Below are 25,673 nucleotides of genomic sequence, written 5' to 3'. Positions count from 1 at the left end.
GGATCATACAACAAATATGGCATTTCAGTGCTACAAATGTTACAAAAAAAGAAAGCAGCAGAAAGGGCTGGGTTGATTTTAATGCAACAACCTGAATGGAAAAGCCATTCTATGCTGCCAAAGGCCGACTCTGCTGGTGTACATCGTCACGGTGATTTTAAGCATAGCTGAGCAACAACCACCCAACCTCAGTATCTCCCACGCAAGAGAATGACAATATTCTGGAATTGTTTTGAAATCAATAAGAAGTATTAAAATACAAAATCTACTACCAAAATTAGAAGTCTCTACAGACAGGAAACTACTTCAGATATAGTAGTAGTATTTTCTATTCGATTTACACCTACTGGCTAGGCACCTGAACTCAGTATTTTGCCACATGGGAATCTGCATTCTTGATATTATAAAAAGAAAATATTTCTTTTAAAAAACACTGCGTGATGGAAGAGGTTTTTTTACAATTATTCCTTTGCAATACTTCTGTCAGGTATCATTAGCGAATCTGCCACATCACTAGATAACCACGGCCCCTTCAGCACACAAATAACTGAGCTCTTGTATTACTGCTTCATCCTTCTGACAGAAGGGTACAAAACAATCTTTTGTACCCTGTCATCTTTCCAGAAAGCACATTAAATAGGGTTCAGTGACCTTGATAAATTCAAGTTACGTACTACAGCAGAACACTCGGGGCTTTAGGGAAAAAAGACTCTTAAGTCTTTGTCTTCAAAACCCTCCTCAGGAGATGGCCGTAGCAGGCGTGTGCCGGTGCATCACCACGGCGGGGACACACAACCGCTCCTGCTAAGCTGCGTCAGCAACAGGTTATGAAATGTATAAACCCGCCAGAGGAGCGATTCTGACAGGAGCCGAGACCCGCGGCTGAAGAGACCACCCCCAAAGGCCCAGGAATGAAATGGGCACAGACCCACATCACTCAATACAAAGCTCACCCGCACCTTCAGCCGAGATGACTGTACTCAGATGAAACGTCTGATTTGGAAAACAACAAATCGAACCCACCAAACCCCAGGAAACCCTTCCACCACCACTAACCATGTTTTCCCAACCATGTGTCACCGCTGCAAAGTCGGTTGCAAGTTTTGGTTTTGGTAAGTTTATACTTTCCCTTCCCCTTTTGCCAAGTTAAGGGCAGCCACACAACTTATACAGGTCTCAGACGTTCCTTGGCTGCCACCACTCATTAATAGCAAACGGTACTTCAGTGCGCACCCTCATTCCCCCAAGCAAAACAGCAGCGTGTAGAAAGGGTTTAAAAGCTAAACCAAGATTACCTATCAGCCTCTCTACATAGAGGTCTGTGCTGTCCGTAAATTAACCAAACCCCAAACACAACCACCCTCAGCCCCAAATCAGACACAGACGAAGCCCAGCACCACACGTGCCCTGAGAACACCGGCAGCACCCCTAGTGCCGAACGCCAGCCCTCGGCTCCCGGTGAAGCCCATTTCTCACCCTCCCTTAACGCTGTCGTTTTTTTTTTAAATTATGTCCAGAAACCCCAAAAGCATCGAGACGGCACCACAGTGCTGTGCTCCGGCTCTCCAGGAGCTGTACCAGCGATGCAGCAGTGCGCACAAAGGTGGATGGGGTGAGCAGCGTCCCTGTCCCCGACTCCTTCCCGGCCACGAACCTCGCAGCACTCCGCAGCTCTCCCGGGTCCCATGCTCTCGCTCGTTACGACAGCGGCCCTCAGCTCAATTCCCTATTTTGCCATCATGAGCTGTTCTTTATAAAACTTTGGATTCACCTCCTGCAGCATAATGAGCAAAACATGTCATGGAAAATGAAAATAAATGGTGTAATCTCCAGCAGGAAAAATATTTTCCATTTGTTACTACAAATCACTTTATTGTTTGTAGACAAGATGGTTTCTCAACATTAAAAAGTGTTTTACCCCTAAAATGGTCCATCCATCTCCCTGTCACAGCCAGATCCACAGCACTGCGCTGTAACAATACCAGCGTATTTCACTTAGGCAGATCAATACACACGTATTTCACTCAGGCAGATGAATCTGGTTGTTAGCTGTGTTCAGCGTTGCACGTTGGAAAAGCTTGGCAAGAGGTGAAAATCTGTACTGGATGTAGAATTCTGGAGACGTTATTCACTGATCTTACCTTCTTCATGTTTTCAAATTTAAAAGCTCATAAACCGTTTTCAATAAACATCAACTCAGTCCAAAAACCAGTAAAAGCAAAGCTGCTTTTAAGGATATGTTGACACTGAGGGGTTAATCTTAACATTAAAACCTTAAAGATTGGACTATGCTCTGAGACTGAGATGACTAAATTGAAGATTGAAAGGATTGCCTGGGGAAAACAGAAGAAAGTCAAACAAAGAGTAGGCAGAGAGAAAATGACAGACAGTCACATAGAGAATAGTGTGCATTAGAAAGCAGAAAAATAAAGCAATAGTAAGGATGCTTTAGGCAACCTTCAGAGCTTGTTCTTACGCAAAAGCCAGATATTTCCCCCTTCAGGAGCTGAACATGCTCCCTTGCATTGTTTCACGCAGGCTTTTAGGAGAACCTCATGTATCAGACTCTCCGAAATGACCTAATAAGTGTCGGGTTGGTGTTTGTTGTGCGGCTGAGCTGTCTCTGAAGGATGACACATGCAACTCAGGGACCAGTCAAGAGGAATAATGTACTTTATACCATTCAGGTTCTGCAAGACGAACAGGCAAAAGCCTCTTGTTTTCAGTTTTAATTTAAATTAGCCACAAAGGAACTGCTTAAATAAGGATATGCACACTGCAGCTCGGTAAGGAAAACTTAAGTGACTGCAGAAGAAAAAAAGGCTTAAGTACCACTGCAGCAAAGTACGGCGCTGTGAAGGGCAGAGGCAGGTCTGGGTGACAGAGACACTGCGAAAAACGGGGGTAGTGGCTTTCATTTCTCACCACGCTGTAAACCACAACAGTAAAGTTGCCTTTGCTGCTGTACCTAAGCAGGACAAAGATGGATATTTATACATCCAACCTGTCACAGGAACGCTAAAGTATAGATATTGCAACTGCAAACAGATTAGTATTGCCATGGCGCTACTAGAGCTCAACACAAAAAAAGTCCATTTCTAAATTAGCAATGTTGGTAAAACAGCAGAGCTCAAAGTTTAAACATCCAAATAAATTCTAAGAATTTAATCTGTGAAGATTTTATGCTGCTGCCTAATAATAAGTCACAGCAAAATAACGTCACCGTGTGTCTGGCTCATGCTGCTAATACATGTCGGGTCTGCGGCACCCCCCACAAATCACTCTGAAGAACAGGTGGAAATTCTCCATTTTTCTTTTACCCACGTTTCGTGCAGACAGACGTAGGTGGCAACTTTGGGCACAGCAGACAGCACGTCCCGCACCGTGCGCCGGAGCGCCCACCCGCCACCACTGGGCGTGTGTCCGTCAAATTCTTAAAAAAACACTCCACTGTTAATTATAAAAGCCATTTTTCAAAGTAGCAGTTTATTAAAAGTGTGGGACTTTCCTATTAAACAACACAATTCATTTCTAGGGCTTACACTTTCACTGCGGCCTGTCACGCAAAACCGTATTTTAAGGGAATGAATGTGAAAAAGGAACTGCATCCCCTCATTCCTGGTGTACGTTTTTGAACAGCCCGCCTGCAGTCCCTGTGCGTTCCGCTGGTCATTAAAGCGTAGAAAACACCCCAAAAGTTCGGGCAGGCAGGGCGGCAGCCGAGGCCTTTGCCCAGGGCCGGGGGAAACAGGCCCCACTGGCCCCAGAGCCCCACTGCCCCGCAGCGCTGTCGGATGCGGAGGTCGGGGACCCGGCGGCGGTGGGACCGGAGCTCCCCCCTTCCCCCCGCCCGCAGCCCCGCTCCCCCTCGGCACTACGGCCCAGAGCGCTCCGGGAGCACTGACGAGTGAAAAAGGCGCAACGAGATACCGCTACACTATTTTGTTTTCTCAGTGGGAACAAAGCAGAGGAGAAATCTAAACAGAATTTCGTAATGTAAATTCCAGATTTCACCAATGTAAGCAGAATTCCATACGGTCCGAGGCTGCATGATGTGTTGCATAACAGTGACTGCAAAAGGCAGCCCAGAATATGAAAACTCCACGTGAAACACGCATTAAGGGCTAATAGAACAGCCAAATGGCTTTGATCAAAAGCGGCTAACTAAAATAGGAATTATCAGGGTTCATCAAGTGGAAAACAGTTACTGTTTAATTAAAACTTGGCTATCAATACAGAAAGTAAGATTAAGTGATCTTTGACGTGACTAAGCAAAAGCCATTTAACGAAACGTTCAGCCACACAAACCAGATATGTTGCATTAGGAAACCAAAGGTACAATCAGTGTGCAACACATTAACTTTATGACACTCCTCATCAACTACTCACATACCATAATTTAAAACAAGTTACAGACCCGAGCACATGCATTTGCTGAATGCAATAAATTCTTTCTAAAAGCATACAGGAGATTCACCATATTCACAGAACAGGGAAAATACGGAAAAGCCCCGCAGTAACACAGCCTTCAGCACATTTTGAGAATGTCCAGCCCAGTCAGCGGGTGTCGTTCTGCACAGCCTGTGAGGCAGACATCGATGGATTACTGTGCAAACGTCTGCTTTTCCTTCGTGGAAGAAGAAGGGCCGGTGCCCTGGGACCACTGCGGAGGACGGCGGAGCCAGATGCCCCAAGGGCTCCGTGGGCACATTCCCACCCAACACCTCCCGCCCCTCCTCCAGGTAAAGGGTGCAAGAACCCAAGTTTGGACTCTGCCCGTTACGGAGAGGAGCTGCCTGGGAAAATTCAGGCCAGTAAGGAGGTTGAGATGATGACCACAGCTGGGCCAGCGATCCATCTGGGATCCCGGTCACATTACGGGCTGAGCTCCGCTCAAGGTAACTGCTGCTTCTTCAAAGAGCGATCACGCCCACTGTCAGGTGAGGCATTAATTTCTAAGAAACACAGCAAGAAAATTGCGTGTTCAGTTCGCAGGACTCAACAAGCACCCAAACACCAGCCGGCGTCACCAGCTGCTTTGGAGTTAAGTCACTGCAAGGATGTTCAAAAGACCAAAAGCAGATAATCATCTCAGGAATGTGACATGTATTCCGCTGTTTGCCTTTTAATGAGGCTCAAACAGCAGTAGGTCCACACGGCTCTGCTCCCACAGTCTAAATTAATCATGTCCTTTGATTGCCAGATCCCACATCAGAAAAGGCCAACTGTTGGCTAATTCAGCAGAGATTCTCCAAAGGGCCATAGTGGGCAGGTCTCTGGTGAGACACCGCAAGGGCAGCGTGATCTGCTGTATCACTGGCAGGGAGCGACATTTGTCCAAAAACGGCAATCTGTCACAAGCCATAGATATTGCCCTGGCAATGACAAGAACAGACAAGGCAAAGAATGAAACTCGATTTCCTAGAACAAACGTGGGAGAAGAGCCAACTACATTAGAAGCTTATTTTTGGATGTGAAATGCAAACGATGTATTTTACAAAGACAAAATAAAAAAAAAACCCTTAGGTTATTAAAGGGCATGAAAAAAGAGCAAAAATATATTTTAATCTGTTCTGGCCATACTGACAGACTTCCCACCTTCTCGCTCAACCCAGGATCATTGCAGGGCTTCGGCTTGAGAGCAGACCAACAGATGTCAAGAACCACACTCTTCTGAAATGACTGATGCCGTTATCAGCAGAGGGGGAAATGGGGCAATGACTTGGGAAAGTTGTTTGGTGAGGGCAGGGCAAGTCATGAGGACGAGAAGCTGATGAGCACAGATAAAACTGAACTGGACTACTTGGGAATGCAGACAGGTATCAAAGGAGGTATTGTGATTCAGAATAATGATGGAGGGAGAAAATATTTTTTAAATATATTTTAAATTCCCCAGTAAGGTGTCTCACAAACGCTTTCAAATATTCATTAACAGAATCTCACTAAAGCCTGCTGGGCTGTGTGAAGTTCCCTCTACTAAATGTCTGCAGAGAATTAATCATTTGACTGAAGACAGGGACAGCAAAGATATTTTTATTAAGCCACGCTGCACTCAAACTACACGAGTGCATCCCCCAAAAAAATCTTAAGACAACATGAAACTGCAGAGTGGAGCCCCTGGCGCAGTGCAAGCATCAGCTGCGGCACCACTGCGGGAAGAGCAGAGACAGCCCGGGTTTAGGTGCCGAACACACAGGGATGAGCAAAGGCTCGGGAACCAGTGGAGCGAACACGGAGAGGACACAGCCTTGCACGCCGTCTGTGTGCGGAAAATCCAAATCAGTCTCCTTGCACCGTACTGGAAGTTATTCCAACATCTGGAGAAAACATGTTATAAAAAAGAAAAAGAGTATTTGAGAAATTATCAAAACTTTCAGACAAAGGACAATTTGAGAGAAGTTCTTTACGCCATCTTCCTTAGAGGTGAGCTTCTGTACGCAGCACTGCCGAGCACAGCCCAGCTTTCCGAAAGCCTGGAGGAGATTGCTACCCATTTGCTTTACTTTACCATGCTTTTTAAACGCATTGCATAAAGATATCTAGGAAACACCAGCCATATGAAAATCATGACCCTCTGCATGCCAGAGTCCTGCAGAGACCTATTCAGGAGAGATTCAGACTCAGGGTGGGTTTCTGCAGGTGACCCCAACCTGCTCCGCATACTCTCACGCTGCCCTCCCCACTGTTTTTCCCACACAACACATCCAAGAACTGAACATCTAATAAAGAGCTATGCAAACAGCTACGTTTACAAGACTGGTTTTACAAATCCCTACCAAATACTCCAAGGCACAGAGCAATGACCCCAGACCAACGGGTACGGGTGGGAAGTCCCAGAGCTTCAGCACAGCGCAAAGTGGGACAGGAGGAGACCTCGCTGACAAGCGTCAGGACCTGTCCCAGCAGCAGAGGGTGGAATTTAATTTCTCCAAGTAACACAACTAACCCGTAAACTTTTAACTACAATAGCAAATCTTGTTTCTTTGTACTGAAGAGAAATCATGGTGCAGAGCATTTGCCGATTACCATGCTGCGAAATAAAGGTTGTTAAGTGGCTAAATGTTACCAGTGTCAATCTTCTTTAAAGAAAATTGAATTAAGGATCTTTCACGTCGCTGAGCTATGGCTGTGTCATTAAAGATCTTCTGCAAATTCAGAAAAAGTAAAGGGTAAGTATGTCAGATTCATCTAATTACATTAACATGATAGACACAGAACAATTCATAGAAGAATTTACATAGGGTCTACTGCACAGAAAGAAATCTCAAGGCACTTCATAGCCACAATAATCCATTAAACCAGACTAATTTCCTGGCTGAAAGCTGAAAAACATTGGAAAGGTTCACTTTGAAAGGCTTGCTTAATTGTAGTTTGTTATATGCTGACCAATAAATTCTTGGCAATATATTCTTATTTACGGAAATTATGGTATAGATAAGTCTTACGGCATTAATAAATCATTTACGATAGCATTCAAAATACTGCAAGCGTGTTTTACAGTACTTCTGAAATAAATGAAAAACTGTTTATCCAGGTTTAAGAAACAAGGTTGCCAGAAACCTCATGACAGTATGCACATCCCACTTCACTTCAGGGATCATCACCTTTTTGCTAGTCACAAAAAATACACTCCGAAAACATCAGTAACTATGAGTTTTGACCTTTTAAGGCTACAGATTTAGTAGATCGCTCATTACTAAAGATGATCAAAGGCATGACCAACACAAGCCTTTACAGGAAGATGCCTTCAGATCTTCAGTCAGGGCGGTGACTGACTCAGGGAGACAAAGTTTCTCAGTCTTCATTCACGGTGTACTATGTCGTACTGTTTCCTTGAAATCTTCTAGGGTTGGAAACGTCATACCAACAAACCAGCCCACTGTTGGTAAATGTATGCAAAAATAATTTGGCTTTGTGTTTGCTTGTGAGCTTCATCATTAAAGCATTTCAAGTTTTGACGATAACTAAAATACACTTTGGAATATCCCCAAACTATCTTTAAGAAATACAAAAGCTTTGGCAAATAATGCATTGTTTATTCTGAAAAACACTCAGAGCTGAGAAGGACAGGAGATGAAATGTAAACAGTGGGAGCCTGTATGCAATCCTCCAGGTTTTTATTTTTGGCAGTACAGAAACAGCAAAGTCAACTGTAACAGAAGTCTCTGGATTGTGAATATCCACGGCTGGGTTCCTCAGGTACCATAAAAAAAAAAATAAATCTATTGTTTAGTGCAGAAGGAAGAAGAAAGAAAACATTGGCAAGACACAGATGATGTTTCGATGGAGTCTTTCAGTGCCATTTGGTTGGTGTATGAAAATAACACTTGTTACCCAACTAACAATTGCCTCCGTTTGCAAATAGATGCATCATAGTTGGCTGAATCTTGGAAGCCAAGAATAAGGATCCAGCACTGCGAAATCAAGAGGTTTTTAACAGAAGGAAGAAGCACCTTCTACTCCCTACCCCGGGCTCACCCCCCAGCTCCTGCGCACCAAACGTCTATGGGCAGGGTGGGGGGACACTCCCCGGCACCCACGGAGGGCAGCTCCCATCTAACCACAGCCAACAACAAGCACTGCTTTTCTTTAAACTGCCTAAAAGCAAAAGCAGTTAGCTGACACGCCAGAACAGATACCGGACCAGGCCGGCACCAGTGAAGCTGAAGCGCAGAGCCGGGGCCGGGGAGGCGCGAGCGCAGAGCCGCTGCCCTCCCACCTGCGCCTGGGCACCGCTGCAGCTCCGGGACGGCACCGGCCGGCACACCGCAGGGCCTCCCAGCAGCAGCAGAAGTTGTAAACGAAGACCCGCTGCATTTGGAAACCCATATGTAGGACAACGGATAAAGGCTCTACTGGAGTCAGAAACAAGTAGCGTTTTGCAGCAAATGCTCTTTCAGTTACAGAACTCTCTGCGGGAGCCTAGCATAACTTTGTGAAGAGGTATGTATCTTTTCATGAAAATAAAGTATATATGTTTAGTGGAATTAACATGAAACGAAACGTACATGTAAAAAACTGTACATGGAGAGATGATGAGAAATGTTGGCAACTACTGGTAGCCCACACAGTTCGTTATTTTCACTGAACGCTGCTTTTTCTCTTCTGTATCTCGTTACATCTACAGACATTCGCAGCCTTTGCATGATTTCCATGGAATGACAGCAGACGTCATTTTAAGTTGGCTTTATGCGATGCATTGGTAGCAAAAAGGCTTGCATAGCCTAATGCATTTTCTGCCTACAACCATAAGGATTTTTAAAATGAAAATCCTTTGAGTAAAGAAGTTCAAACTCGCCAGCTTCAAGCATGCTAGTATCAGATATGATTATAGTAATACATCGCGCACACACAAAAATCCATTAACCATGGGAGTATAGGCAGGAGAATTACCAATGGGTAGGGTTCTCTCTGATAAGGCCAAGTATTTTAATGTACCATTATTAAATAGGAGAACAGCAAGGCACAAAGAACTGTACAGCTGTTTCTGATAGAAGATCAGACACTGAAGGAGATAGGAGGAAAACTCAAATGATTTAAAATAATGAACGGGTTTCAAATAAAATGCAAACATAACCATTTCCTTCAACTTAACAGTGGGGAAGAAAAACGCAAAAGAACTTTCCACAAGAGAACAGTTTGAACTTTTATATTCTACATGGATACTTTCCTCTCCTCTCTTTGATTTGGTATTTTCTCAAGAAGTGAAAAAAGCACTGAACAGATCAACAATCTTTTGCCTATTTATAAAGATTTGCTGTATTTTCAAGAGATATTTTAATTCTTTACTTTTCTCAAGATCCTTCCCCACACTTGACTGGGAGGCAGCACGTATCCTAAAGACAGGGAAAGATGGAGCGTTTTACAACTCTGTGAAACACCTGAGACTCACTGCAGAGAACGTGGGTTTAGTTACCATGGGGCAGCACCCAAGGGCAGAGAGACACTGCGCTCAGCTCACAGACGTTTTGTATTTTGGTGTCATCAGGATGGCTGGGGGAGAGTGTCTGTGTGGAACGTCACCCGTGAGCCGTCGCTGCTGACAGCCCAGAGGACGTGGTCCTTGCAGGTCAGCCAGGAAAGGCGTCTGTCCCACTGGCCCCGACTGCCGATGAACACAAACACACTGCGCAGCACAGGACAGGATCTGACGGAACCAGCGCGCAGGTGATGGCGCCTGCACAGGGACACAAATGGGCTCGAACATGTTAAAGGAGTCTGTTACAACAACCTAAAGGGTCAAAACAACAGTTAGAATTTGCAATATGCAAACGTTAAAAAAAATTAAAAATAGGGGGTTGTTTTAGTAACAGCACTTTATTAAGGCTTCCTAATTGTGCGCTCAGTCCCTCGCTGAGTGTTAATGACTGTGCAACTCACTACACCTACAGAGACTGTCTGGCACAGGTAGTGTCTGTCCCTGCAACACTCGTACTGTAAAGCCACATACAGACACTGGAGCCACGGAATCAGTCCTCTGTAGCTGTCATAGGTTAAAATAATACATAAACATTTAGTCTGCTCTTCATTGAGTAGATACAGAAGTGGAACACTCCAAAACAAAGACAAGTAACTGAAACAATAGAGGTGATTTTCCTTGGAATAACTATGGCTTGCTTTTCTCAATTTATAAACAATCTTCCATTCATTCCCTTAAATTTACAATGTGACATTTTAGTTTATTCACACCGGAGAAATTGATGCACTGAGACAGCAACAAACCAATTTGGTCTAGAAAGCACAATTAACATACATAACTGAACAAAATGTTACTTGAGTCCCCAAACTGTTCTAATATTAATGCTTCCCTTTGATAATCCGCAGCTAATGGGCAAATTCAAAGTTAACAACATTCAGTAAGTACCGTTTCAATATCCCACCCCAAGAAGGGATTCCACGCAGGGTACTTTTCCAGGTTAACCTATTGCAGTGTTTGGCAGAAAGTGTCTGCCCGTGTGCTTGCCCTAACACGGCATCGCATTTCAGACACTGACGTACGTATAACATACCATATCTTATTGCTTAAGCAGCGTGCAGTTCTATAGAATGACATATTTCAGTCACATCCCCTAAGAAGAATGTCCTTGCAGCTGCTCAGCGTTACACAAGTGATTTAATCTGCTCGGGACTTGGCACTGTTTCCCCAGCAGAAGGGTACATGATCACATGCCAAGACCCCTTTTTTTTTTTTTTTGGAGTGTTCTGATTAGAATAGAACTTATGCAAATCACAGGGAGGTTTATTTTTAGCCTGCTCTCCATAGGAAGCAAGACATGCAATTACATTCTGCATAATTTCTAGGCCCACTAACCTATTTCAGTCTGGAGTTTGGCAGAGTAAGAGCCTGACAAAGATACTACGTTCACAAAGATGCCGTCTGTCTGTTCTCCCAGAACAGAACAAACCTTCCGTGTGACCAACCAACACGGGGAGCGGAGAATGTCCTCAGCAAAGGTATCCTTCAGCTGTGCCCATGAGCAGCAGCACGAGGTCCGTCGCAGCTGGACCCAGTCTACACACCAGCAAACTGGGCTCTCAAATGCCGGACCCATCCCAAACGTCCCTGCTTTGCATCGCCTTAAAACACAGCCATTCTCGTCACAGTGCGGTTCACTCCCACCCGTGGCCCATGTGGAAACGCCATCGATGGGCTTGTGGGGACCCCCAGCCCAGGCAGGGACCCCGCCAGCACCGCACACACCGGGCAGGGGCAGCTCCTGTGCCGGAACAGAGTCATTGTGCAGGTTATATGAAGGAATTGGAGCTGCTCAAACCAGCTTTTCAAGGCGCTCGGGAAATCCCTGCACTCCCAGAGGCGGACTGCGGCGTTCCCGACGGAGAGCTCGTGCTCGGCCAGACGCAGCTCCGCAGCAGATTCCAGCTGCAGGCGAGAGCTGTGCCGCTCCGCGCGCCCAAGGACTCCCAGGAACCTGAAACCACAACAGCTCAGCGCTAGCTCAGCACTCCCCTGATCGAATTAACAGATGTGCCGTGGCACAGCGGTATTGATTAGAGAGATCTCAAAGTTTACCTGGAAAACACCACCTCCCCCAGCGCTCTCTGCGCAGTACGGACAGTCAGCAAAACCCCCGTCACTCCAGACTGGCCATGACTGATGGTAACGCCTGACTCACACGGAGTCCACATGGCAATTCTGCTGTGAAAGACGTGGTATTCACCTTTCATTTTTCAACATGTTTCTCAGCAAAAACAAGCTTGCTGCAGAAAAGTATCAACACTGACATTTTAAAGCACTGCCACTTTGAGTTTGCCTAAGTCACACCGATTCCATAAAAATAAAATATGAAAAAGACTTTCTCTCAAAACACAACCTACAAATAGCACTTAGTATCAACTGTAGTTAAGTTATACCCTTAAGGAATATTAAAACATTTAAAATTTTCCTGAGAATGGCCCTGAGAACGTACAGAACACCCACTGTGCAGTTTTACAGTAAGCGCACGCCAATGACAGTAAGCTAAAAGTAAGAAAAAAAAATAACTCAAGACCTACCAACGTTGTTCCAAATACTTTAAAAATCTTCCAAATGAGAAAATGAGGCAATTCTCACTTTCACCTGTATGAAGATGCCAGTCAAGCAACTTTTCCATCACTTATTTGGCACTACATCTACATGTGAAAAGTACAACAAATGAGCCGGGAGACTCATCCCAGCTACAGAACAGGGGTCAGAGCTGCCAGCAAAGCGCATTGGCAGACACCGGCACGCTCCCACCCTGTCCACCGAGACCGAGCACGCATTATCCATCACACACCCACGAACCTCACTGGCTTCTCTCAATGAACTACAATTTTGTTATAACTTAATTTTGCAGGGAAGTTTGTGTTTATGATCGTAACGGCATGCTGTTGTTGAAGTAATCACACAAGGAAAGAACATTTCCCTATGTGTTAAGTTAATCATCATGTAATATTAAAAATGAAAGGAATTTATCTTTTCCCTTGCACAGCATATGCTATTATTTCATCACTATTCATTCTGTAAGATTTATTTTCAGTTATGGCACCCAGGATTTTCAATTAAATATGAAATAGTGCTTTCTCCGAGACGGGCAAGAGCGGAGAGCTGGATGCCAGCAAAGATGGACTGATGAGCCTTTGGGATTCAGTTGTCTCCTAGCGGAGCACGAGCAGGAACTGGAACTGCTCCGGCCGTTGCAGCGCAGCCTGTCACCGTCACTGCTCTCCCGCCCGGCTCCAGGGCCAGGCGGGTCGGAGCAGTGAACCCGCCGCGACTGCGCCCAGGGCTCCACGGCCAGCGGTGGGATCGGTGCAAAGCATCGCCACCGACAGCCGTGGCTCATGCAGGAGAGCTGGCAGCAGCAACCGCGTGCCCACCTCCAGAGTCTGGTATATTAATTTACATTTCTAACAAACTCCGGCAGCTGAGGCTGACGCGCTCCTCCTCGTTACCCGTGCTCCAGGAGCAGCAAGGTCAGGCGGGTGCTGGGGGTCCGAAACCGCAGCAAGCGCCCGCTGGCCCGAGCTCTCTCCCAGCCATCTTCCTGGGGACCCAACAGCTTCTGCCCGTGTTCAGCACTGGGCCTGAGGCATTTTTTAAACTTTTGGCTAGTTGTTGCCCGTATCTGCTGATGTGGGTGCCCCCAGCTGAAGGCGCTTGACACACTCCGGAGTAGCAGGAGGGGGTGGGGACGCGCCTTGTCCAAAGAGGCTTCCAGCGCGGAGCGCGCCCCTCGACCCTCACACTCCCCGAGAGCGGGTCTGCGCCACAGACGTGCAGTGACCGAGGGCAGACCAGCTTTAACGAGGCATCATCGAGATAAGCGTGTATTACCAACCTAACTTGAAACGCAATTACGAAACCACCCATTTGCAGCAGCGATTCAGCCAACGTAGTATTTTAGCAGATGAGCCTGCTCTGAAGTATAAGCTTCATTAGGCTTTAGCTGATTACATCTCCTGTCCTAACTGATTGTTCATAATTTATTTTTATGGTCATGCAGGCAGAGAATTTGCAACATAAAGTAGGAACCACTATGTTGATGCACAACAACACGGTAGCTTTAAATTTACAGGAGGATATAGATATTGAAGACTCCCAATTTACTAAGAAAATTTGCTTCATTATTGCTCCCCTCTAAAATGTTCCATAAATAAAAGCGTTTGGACCTGGGGGGACAAGGAAAAAACGTGGGTAAACTAAAAGTGATTTTGTAAATCCAACAGTAGGACAATTCCTGCCCTACAGATTAAGCACACACAAAATCACAAAAATAGACACAACTCCATTCTAAAAACAAAGCTCAACTATTAGACTCCTACAAAAATGGCCTATTTATCCCCAAAAGTACAATTATTATAACCTACTTAGATATTATTTTCTCTCTAGGGCAATACTAGTAACACTGTGTACATTTGAGTCCACATTGCGACGCTGGCTTTTTTTCCATAGAAAGTATCCACTGAACTGAGAATTATTTGACTGTCTACTGTATTGGTTAATAGCAAGTTTAATAGTTTAACTGCAAGTGGCAAGAAAGAGGCAAACAGATGCAAACACACAGGTTGGTCCAGAGCCGCGCGGAGGCTCAGCCACCCCCAGAGCTCCCGGCCCGGGGCTCCGGCCAGCGCCGAGGCCGGCACGTGGCACGAGACCCATCCTGGTGGAAGAGCCTTCCCTCCCCGCCGGCTGCACGCCCCACACACCGGGCTGCTGCCGATGAGCCGCACAGGCACACAAGGAAACGCAAAAGGAAATGCAATATTGTGAACGGGCAAGGAAACGAAGCCAACGTCACAATTTAAAGGGTATATGTGGAGCGAGACCCGTAACGGGTTGGCAGCAAAGCCCGTGGTCTCACCACGGCAGCCCCCACGGAGTCGCTAAATGGAACCCCCATTGTTATAGGAAGAGTCGCCTTCCCACAGCTGTGTCTTCTACCTGAGCACTTGCCGGGACCCAGCGACCGAGAGCCCAGTGGGACATCCCGCTCAGCGTTTTGGACAATAGCTCCTTTGAAGAACCTTAGATAACGAGTATAATTACATAGTGTTGTCTTCCGTATGCTGTATACTACATACATGTTTCTGACAACTGACAAGAAACAGCCTTTCACAGGGAATGGTTGGGTCTTTCACAATATAATTAAATTAGTTTATTTCCTTGGGCAGAAACTTACCATCTGCGTATATGCCAGTGTTCTGCATTACAGTTCGCCAAGGAACTTACTGCCAGGATTATAGAAAAGAGTATTTTTTTTTTGTTTGAAGCATAATATAAACTCAATTATCTGGCAACCTAGTATACTCCTGAAGTATAAAAAACAATCCAGAAGCACAGTATCTGTAAGCAGTAGTAAAAATTAACAGGACATATATATTGATGTTTTTAAGTTTTATTATTTGCATATGCTCTAACATCGTGAAGTTACTTAAAGTTTAAAGCCTATTTACAAAAGTCCTTAACAAAACTGTAAATTATCTAAGCCAATGTGCCACGCAGACATACACACACCATATCTTCAGAGCAGCCCTACAGAGGAAGGCCACCGTACTCAATGCTTGCACTCCCAATACTGAACGAAAAAACCCGCTGTCCCAGAGTGTTTTAAGAGAGACGGTTGTCAAAGCCTCCGCAGCCATAACCACATCCACGAGCCGCAACCTGAACTGAGCCATCCACTCACCGGGGAAACCGCCCGGGGAAACCGCAACTCCTTCACCCGCCTGCAGAACCGCTCCGGCACTGTCAGTATCGACGCCGGGGGTAGTGACACCCAGGATGGAAAACTTGTCTTGGTAGAGGGGTTTATGCCTTATGTGGAAGATTACATGCACAAGACAAAAACAAGCAAAATTATAAAATTAAAAACTTTACACTTCTTGCTACATTATCAGACAAGTGTTTCCAATGCCTTGCGGGAAATGTAATGTTTTTATTCTTTATGTCAGTTCCTGCACTGTCCTAATGGTATCCAGCATGTGAAAACAAGGACTGAACCAGTTCAACCATGGAAGAAGCTTTTTTCAGAAACAGCCAGTGAGCAAAGCAAAACCAAACCCAACTAAGCACCCCCAGTCAACAACTCTTCCCTTTCAACAATTCGTCGCATCCCCATGTGCCCAGTCCCACCCAATTCACGTCTGCACCCCGGGAACTTCCCGCAGGGCCGCGCACAGCACTGCCACGTGTCCGGCTCCCAAAGCCACCCCCCAAACACATGCATCAGTTTCAGCAATTCACTTGAAAATCCACGTGCCTTCCCATCATCTGGCTGCATGACACCATGCCTAAACCCAGCCATATCGCCAGAGCAGCTACTGTGGATTCTAAATGTTAATTCTGTATTATGTAAACACATCTTTGATTTAATGCATGTGCTAAACAACAGTGTGCACAACTTACACGCTTTCTCCAAATTTACTCTTCAACCTGTTATTACCTACGATGAGTAACTATGAGAGTCCAGAAAACATGGTTGTGCTATTTTGTTGGACAGCAGGGGCAAGAAGGGCATTGAAGGGGGGGAAAAGAGAAGGATGACAGCATTCACAGACTAGCACACTCATTTATTTCTCTAATGAGAAAAAAAACACACAGGCATTGCAGCGGAGAATTATTCCAGAGGGCAGACTGTTGTAACTGCAGCCGCAGCTCTAAATTATATAGCCAGAAGGTCATAACGATCTTTATCTTCCTCCTTTACACGCACTCACCCGTAGATACAACAATGGCAACTCAATTCCAGTAACGGGGTTAACTTTAAACTTTAAAAGTTAACTTTAAATAACTGCCTGTCTTTTTTTTGTCTGTTCCTGTGCTTTGCTACTGTTGTCTCAACGTCTTCACGTAACAGCAGGTAAAAACTGCACAACACCAATGACCATTTCCCTTTATTGACAATTTACATTCAGATATCCCTGCTGTGGCTCATGTCATTCAACTTATGATGCACCTCATGCTTAGAAAATAGAAATGTTATATTTTACCAATAAAGGGTTAAGGACTTCTAAGTCAGTTCAACTGACCTTGGTATGACTTACCCACAACACAGTCAGCTCTTCAGCAACACAGATGGTTGAACTGATGTTGCCAGTGTTTTAAGCTCAGAAAATGCTGCTGCTTTTTTTTTTTTTTAAGTTATTATTATTATTTCCCCATGCTGTGTTTACTGTTTTACATATGCCTCTGACTGCCAAGGAATTGTTAACTAATCACCATGAGATTCATTTTGTTAGTACACAGCTGGGTACTTGGTCATGCAACATCTGCTTCTCAGCATTTCTTCTTTTTCTTATCTTTCAGTAGTTTGTAAGAAAAGTCTCAACGGAGTATGTCAGTCAGTATGTGGAAAAAGAAGCTGGTAAATGAGTTTATTAACTAACAGCAATTAAAACACAAACCTTCAGATTAACAACAAACCCAAGTCTCTTACAGAACGGAAAGCCCACCTAGAGCGGACATGGAAAAGGTAAGAGACATTCCAACTTCCTCATCACAAGGCATTTATTAGAGATTGCTGCAACTCAGAAAAACCCAAGGGGAGTAATGCCCGCTCCTGGAGCCAGAGGTTCAGCAAGACCTGGTCTGCCAACCAGCGTCACCTTTCAGAGCAGCCTGCTCCGAGGCCCCGTTTGCCACCCCCGCTGTGGGGACGAGCCCTGGCCGCAGGACCGACTGCATCGGAACCACTGCAAAGAGCAGCCTCACACCCAGTTCGGCAGCGGGAAGCTGCATTTTGTGGAGTGTTCTGGCAACCACTTCTTGAGCCCTGACCAAAGCACCTCCTGATGGCTGCCCGCAGGGTCAGACAGTTGCCCCTCTTATGGCCAAAGTCACTTAGTTCCCTCGGCCACCAGAACCTGAGGCACAGTGCTCCGCAACTTTGAAAAGATGTATTTGCTACCTCTCCTCTGTGCTTCTATCCGCTAAATATTATCAAGAGAAGCTAAAAAAAAAAAAAAACAAAAAAAAAACCACTGTAAAATTTCCAAAGAAAGAGTTTTTACGATATAATCCTTTAAGAAATGCTTCTGCAATAAAGTTTTCAGATCATCTGCATTTGAGAGACTGGCAAATTAAGAAAGGGCAAATAACCTATTCATTGAAACAATAAATCTGGTTTTCATAACCAGAACTTACCGAACATTAAACAAAACTCACTCTTTTATTGCCACCTATGTGAACTCCCAAGCACAAACCACAGGTCAGTTCTGCAGCAGACCAAGTTCTCACTGGCACGCGTTAGCACTTGTTCACCTATGGAGAGGTCACGCTGCACGGAGAACGCAATAGTTGTACTACCAATTATTTTTGCTTCAGAACAGACTTCTGCTACTTTAAAACATGCTATAAACTAGAACTAGCTGAAGCAGAGACGAAATGTAAGGACAGCAATTCACAGTGAGACAACTGCCATTTTCATTTCTACTTTGTGCTTTCCATCATAAAAATGAGTCTATGTAACCCATGTACAACCATACTTACAAACCTAAACAATGTGATTTCACAAGGGGGCCACGGCCGCAGTCAGACACAAATGGCACATATCACGTCACTTGTTGTCAGCTTCGCAGCCACCTACCCGCCCTTCTCCAGCTACAATAAATGGCCACAGAACTCGCGTATCAGCAGTGAACACAAATCAAAGTCTAAAGAACAGAGCAGAAAATAACTGCTCCCTGGCAGATGTTTACAGTAACTGTGTGGATGATAATCTATTAGATTCAGTGATTAACTTTCACCAGTTGCTTTCAGTTTAATTTTTGCCCCTGAAAGTTCAGCACAAGGTAGATGTTGTAAGCAAAGTAATAATATTTACAGGCTATGAGACAGAAATGCTCATCCAGTTACAATAATAAAAGTTGCACATTCGGAGCACTGAGCTCTCGGATTGCGGCGCATTGGGCTCGGGAAGCTTGCCAGTCATCGGCTTTATGCAGCTGCCTCCAAAGGCTGCGCTCATTTATATCTGCTTAAAGAGCTCACTAAATTCAAGACTGACACAGAAATGGAATTCTCATAAGAAAGCACTTCAAATAAAAAGACAGCTTTGAAGGCAAAGCCAAATCTAATTTCTGTTCTCAATTCACAATCAATCAGAAGGCAGCTATGGGGGCACACCCCAACAGGAAAACCCAAACTGACAGCACGGTAGTTTTTTTTCCTGTATTTATTGCATCATTCCCTTTTCCGTCATCCTTGTCCGACCGAATAGGTTCCGCAGCAATCTCTTTGAAAGGCTTTACTAGTGCCAGAGTGCAGCATTTCACAGAGCAGATATTTCTGTTACCCACAATAAATACTTCTTACTAAAATGCTTCCTTTCTGCTTGCTTCCAAGATACGCACGTGAACCTGAAGGTAAGAGTTTTAAAAGATTACCTTTTTCATTTGAATACATGTATGGGATATATAATATCATATACAGAGCCGGTCTGCGATTCATTCAAACAGAACTTCCATATAGGTTGATTTTATATATACACCTCTCGCTCTCTCTCTCTCTCTATATATATATCTTGAGTTACCGATGTAATAGAACGTACAGCTAGATGATGGAAAACTACCCCGCACCTATGATCGTAAGAATTACATCAAGCAATTCTGACAGCAGGTACCTGCCCTAATCATCTCACAAAACTGACTGGATCGCAGTGAAGACCCTTTCCAATTTTACTTGTCGTATCGAGTCAGAATCAGGTAGCAGTCAGGCAGCTAGCACTTGATTGTTGCTAAACAAAACCATCTAGATTCAAACATTCACCGAGCAGTCCCCATTGGCAGCTATACAGAAACAGCAAAAAAAGAAACCGGACATCTTGCTGTTTGAATAAATAATGTGATGAAACAGATTAGCTTGTCTTTATCTGTCGGTTTAAATTCTTATTAAGAGACTAACGGGTCTTTCTTGGAGGCAGTCAGAGCACTCAGGTGAAACCAAGGCTGGGCGGGCTCGGTACGGACCACGCCAGCGGTAGCTGCTCGGAGGGCTCAGCACCCCGGGCACTGTGCACAGCGGGAGGTTTACTGTGCAGAAGACGTATCACTGGAAAGGGGCGACTGCATAACTTGTTACTGTAAAAAAAAAAAACAAACCAAAAAACAATACATGACCAACACGCAGGCTAAGAATAAATTCTGAAGAGCAAAATTTCAAGTAGCCTCTGGTTCTAAATTTATTTTGCAGTGTTTGCAGTAGCACTGAGGTCTGGCCAAGTCTGCAGGCATCGCCTGAATTTCCTGCATTTCAAACAGATTCACACTGCTACTTCAAAAAGCAGATTTTATTTTTATCTCCACATATTTGTTAAATGTAAGAAAAGTCTCCCACTTTGCATTTAAAACTTGTACTTCCAGGTAACAACGAACATTAAATCTTTCCAGATCACTGCAAGCAGCCTGAAGAAAGGGCCCAGTTCTTGTGTCCCAATTTCAAGTTCTTTAGATAAGATAGAAAGCTCTGTCAAAGAATTGGTTTGTTTTTTTTTTAAAACATCAAAGGTATTCTTTTGCTTTGCTATTTCCTTAATACCCAACATCTCTGCAATGACACACACCAGGAAGAGCAACAGACCTCTTAAGAACGTAGCTCAATTAGAGAAAAAAAAAAAAAAAAAAAAAAAAAAAAAAAAAAAAAAAAACAAAACAAAACAAACCAGATGTATTTGCCAAGAGGCAATAAATAAGGATTTCAGAACAACAAATTTTATGCCCCCCGAAGGTGATTCAACAAAGCAGAAATCAATTTAAGTCCTTTTTCTCTTTGCTGCATTTCACCCAGTATGGGAAAAAACAGTCCACAGAAAGAACTTCCTCAGGTAAAAACCCTTTTACTATTCCTACAGCACGACACTTCACATTACGTATCAGGGTTTGATGCCTGAATGGAAGAATATCCTATTTTTAGTAGACTTTTAACTGAGAGAAAAAGCAGAGAACAGTTGGTAGTTTCTAAATACTTTAGAACGTCCCTGTGGAAACACTACACGCACTCGCGTACAAATCCAGGCCAGTAAAAAGGTCACCCGAGACCCCGGGATCCCCCAGAAGGGCCACCACAGACTGAGGAACATAGTTCCACTTTAAGCAGTGCTCAGCAGCACGGTTACAAGGGCAGCCCGTCCCCAAAGCCATTTTCATGTTCATTCCACGTTCCCTCTGCCCACGAAGGCCAGAGAAGGCCCATGGCCTCCAGCCTCCTCTCACACCTGCCTCCCCAAGGGTTTGCTACAGAATTTGTGCTAAATCAGACTGTTGCACCGCCAAAGTTTATTAAATTTATGCAAATTGCAGCACAGTAACAGCGTTCTCCAGTCTCCGGGCAGTTCCAATGCTCAGTGTCTGGGATAAGGAACCGTCTGAGTAGCACAAATGCTTCCAACGCTTCTTTCAAAAGCGACTGACGGTTCTGATGGCAGACGGTAATTATGGGAGAACAGCTTTAAATTAAGAACTGTGGGAATCACTTATCTATGCTTATGTTTAAAAAATGTGCTAAAAACATTGTTTCAACAATACCAATACCCTTGCTTTACAAATCCTTGTAACTCCAGGTTCAAACCACAAGTGGAAGGTCGCAGCGCCGCCGGGCAGACGCTGACAGCACCAGTAGAGCCCACGCGCCGTCCGAGCTGCAACCACGGGCCCCCCCCCCCGCCGGCCCCTCTGCCTTGAGATCCCTCGGACTGCACCCGCCCCTTGGACCAGCCCGCCCCAACGACACCCCAACGACACCCCCCGCGGCGCCCGTGCTCACTCAGCCACTCGCGGCGGGGGACGGTGTTCTGCACACATCTGGGTCACCGCACTGCTGTGCAAACGCCGGGGTCGGCCCGGAGAGGGAGACGAGCGGCCACCCCACTCCCACTGCCCTCCGCAATTTAGATTAATAGGAAAGATTCATATTAATACGGCAATTTGGCTACCCAAACGAGGTGAGAGGGGAGCACCTTCCGTGCAGCACCGCAGGGCCGAGCAGACAGATGTCCCTTCTCCCCCGACGTCACTCAATTCCACGGTGACAAAGCAACAGGAGATTCCCTGATTTACGCTCTAAACACAAACCCCGTTTTGGAGCCCTACGCTTTACGCAGGGGTTAGAAAAGCTGCCCCTGGCTAAGGCAGAGCCACATACCCTTAAATATTTTGCAGAACAAAAAGATATAATACACAGTACAGTGCAAACAACACTCAGTCCACTGCAATTATTTGGCATTTTGATGAACATTACGAGCCCTGCCCTAATGAATTCGCTTAAGTACTAGAAGCATCTCCTAATGGGCATTAATTAAACTTTTCCAGCATCTCTACCTTCACCAGAGAAAAGTAATTACTCACTGCTGTCCTACAGAGAGGGAAATAAAATCCACAGGATTAGGGTTTTTTTTCTACTGAGTAAGTAGGGCAGACAGGAAGGGCTGCAATTTCGAGGCAAGTTGCTGTAGTTCATAATTCCACAACATGAGCAGTCAGCCACTCGCGGCGGGGGACGGGGTTCTGCACACATCTGGGTCACCGCACTGCTGTGCAAACGCCGGGGCCGCCCCGGAGAGGGAGACGAGCGGCCACCCCACTCCCACTGCCCTCCGCAATTTAGATTAATAGGAAAGATTCATATTAATACGGCAATTTGGCTACCCAAACGAGGTGAGAGGGGAGCACCTTCCGTGCAGCACCGCAGGGCCGAGCAGACAGATGTCCCTTCTCCCCCGACGTCACTCAATTCCACGGTGACAAAGCAACAGGAGATTCCCTGATTTACGCTCTAAACACAAACCCCGTTTTGGAGCCCTACGCTTTACGCAGGGGTTAGAAAAGCTGCCCCTGGCTAAGGCAGAGCCACATACCCTTAAATATTTTGCAGAACAAAAAGATATAATACACAGTACAGTGCAAACAACACTCAGTCCACTGCAATTATTTGGCATTTTGATGAACATTACGAGCCCTGCCCTAATGAATTCGCTTAAGTACTAGAAGCATCTCCTAATGGGCATTAATTAAACTTTTCCAGCATCTCTACCTTCACCAGAGAAAAGTAATTACTCACTGCTGTCCTACAGAGAGGGAAATAAAATCCACAGGATTAGGGTTTTTTTTCTACTGAGTAAGTAGGGCAGACAGGAAGGGCTGCAATTTCGAGGCAAGTTGCTGTAGTTCATAATTCCACAACATGAGCAGTACTCCAGGTCTTGCACTGAGTACAGCGGGTTTCCTGCTGCCTGTAAATAACACACAAAACAGGGTTTAATAATAGCGCATAGGTCTGTCAAGGACGTAACTATTTGTCTTGTTCAAAATTCGTAAGAGGACACAGCAAAAGCCGGGCAGCGCTCACCTCAGCTATTCTGTGTAGTTTAACCACCAGCTGCACATACCCATAACATTTCATACCTTTCTCTGCCTGTGAAAAAGTTTCAAAAATGTTTTTATTCATAAATATGGCATATTAATGCTTCTGTAATAAGCCACCTAAAAAGTATGTGCATGAGTGGCGTCTGAAGATGTCATCAATCTGGAATAACGGACAAGTTTTATTTATTCACACACAACTGTTTTATACAATAGGGACCAACTCTCAGTATGAAATAAAACCACAGCAATTTTATCTTCAAACCTATGTCATTAGTGTTTTTTGTCATATAGCAAACACAATGCATTAAAGTTCACATTACAAACGTGATCTTCCAAGGGAACACTCAACCTGAATTTTGCTTCAGGAAATAAACACCTCAAAATATTGCTCAGCGATGGAACACTGGATTTGATCACTTGTGGGTACTTCCACTCCACAGTACGAAGCAGTTTTCACAAACAAGTTCTCCCTGCACCAAAGCATTTACAATCTAATCTCACTGCAAAGAAGATTAGTGAAATTACTAAGCCATAATAGTTTTCAGCAACAGAGGTAAAAATACTTCCCTGGCACTTTTGGTCAGCTGGTTTCTGAGGAATTCTTTGGACCAATAAAGGATGAAACAAGCCATTAAACATCATTCCCTGGGATTAATGCAGGGCTCCGCCTCTCTCTTACATAACAGGATTCCGAAATTCCCTCCAAGTACATGCATTAGGAGGAAATCATTTCTACAAACCTAAAACTTTAGGGCTTAGTTATTTCCTGATAGTTCTTTGGCTTTAGAGGAAATAAACTGGACGTTAATCCTCTTGCATTTAATGAGTAGTACCAGCAAACTCTGCTTCTCTCTGTTGCAAGAAGGTCACGGTAAACTTGGCGTGTAACCAAACCAAAGCTGCATACACCAGCAATGAAACCCTAAAGAGAGGGGGAAGGCGTAAGCAGTTTGGGGTTTGGGCGTTCTTCCTGTTGTCTATTTGAGCAAAGAAGGTGTCAAAATGATTTAAAAAATCCACCTATGTCCATAGCTTTTTTCATACAAATCACTTAGTGCAGGAGGGAAATACTTAATCAGCACGTTGACTTACACTGAGTTCAAATTATTTGTCAATGGGTTTATGTTTTGTTTTTTAATGTCAGGAAAAGAAGAAACAGGTTTCATCTACGCATCTCGGTATTCAGCTGCAGGGTGATGCTGGCAGGCCACCAGCTGGGCAAGCATAAGAGATGTGCCAAACGAAAACAGCCCTCATTTCTACTTCAGTTATACTTGTGGTGTGATCTTCCAAAAAGTCTTGCAGAGAAAAGGAAAACTCACATCAAGACAGGCACTTCTGCTTTTTGTTTCGATCTGTTTTTAAGAGAGTGATTTCCCCAGCCAGACTCACCAAGTTTCAGGCTGGACACGGCTGCCCTGCTGCGTGCTGCTCGCTTTAGAGTCCAAACCGCATGTCCCAGACACTATGCACATTTCTGTTTCCCAAAGATTGGCTGCAACTACAGCAACTATTTAACAGATACAATACTTTTTAAAGAGGCTTTCTTTACCAAATTAGACAGTGAACCACCTAGTCATCTAAGATTATATATACTGCATGGTGTTGTAACTTTGTTAGACACACAAAACAAAAGCACAAAGTTACACATCAGTTGTTTTGTCTATTTCTTCATAACTTTTACTACCATTCTTAACCACCGCATGAATTTTATTTTCAGTAACGTAATTACGAGAATAATTTCTTTATGCTTAACACCAAACCAGATGAATTTTTTCTTCGGATACCAAAGAATTAAAGCTGGTTTAATTATGTGGATTCACCTAGCCACCTGATTTCAGGAGTTAAGAAAGAGGTATTTACAGATACTTTAAGACCTACTCAACTGCAGATCCAAATACCTGAGGCTGTATTTTAAATTTCTTTCCGGGATTGTTTTTGGTCAGCCACCAGAGGCTGCACAGCTCAGACCCCCGCAGCAGCGGGTCTCAGCTTGCGGATGCTGAAGACGGAGACGCCCTGACTGATTCCCACAGTGTTCATGAAACATTTAGGAAAAGCAGAGAGATTAAAAATGGGCTTAACTTCACCACATGAGACTTAGTGACACTGGAAAACTCAGAGAAATGAGTTGAAAGTTACTGCTCTAGAGCAAAATCCACTTTCTACCCTAACATTATTTCCACTAACAACTTAATTTGATAAACTACATCACTGTGTAATACAGTAATTAAGCAGCCACTTCAGATGGAATGTTTTCTCACTGTTCTTTCATCAACATGAAAGGAAATGTTTTTTAAACATGCCTCTTCTAGCTAAGCACAGGACTGGCGCGT

General features: G+C 44.6%; 1 protein-coding gene across 1 annotated transcript in view; it reads right to left on the bottom strand.

Annotated features, from left to right (window-relative positions):
• MAGI3 (membrane associated guanylate kinase, WW and PDZ domain containing 3) overlaps positions 1-12,147 on the bottom strand; it is a 45,731-nt gene extending 33,584 nt beyond the window's left edge. Inside the window, exons 1-3 of the mRNA XM_009888471.1 lie at positions 12,032-12,147; positions 11,822-11,930; positions 10,024-10,231 (exon numbers count right to left, since the gene is read on the bottom strand). Of these exons, the coding sequence (XP_009886773.1) occupies positions 10,024-10,231; positions 11,822-11,930; positions 12,032-12,147 (433 nt within the window). The remainder of the gene's footprint in view (positions 1-10,023; positions 10,232-11,821; positions 11,931-12,031) is intronic.
• Between the last annotated feature and the right edge of the window lie 13,526 nt (positions 12,148-25,673).

The sequence above is a fragment of the Charadrius vociferus genome, unplaced genomic scaffold (assembly GCF_000708025.1).
Source record: "Charadrius vociferus isolate BGI_N301 unplaced genomic scaffold, ASM70802v2 scaffold1077, whole genome shotgun sequence".
Classification (NCBI taxonomy): Eukaryota; Metazoa; Chordata; class Aves; order Charadriiformes; family Charadriidae; genus Charadrius; species Charadrius vociferus.
The sequence above is the reverse complement of the archived record's forward strand: the minus strand, read 5'-3'. Positions and strand labels throughout refer to the sequence as shown.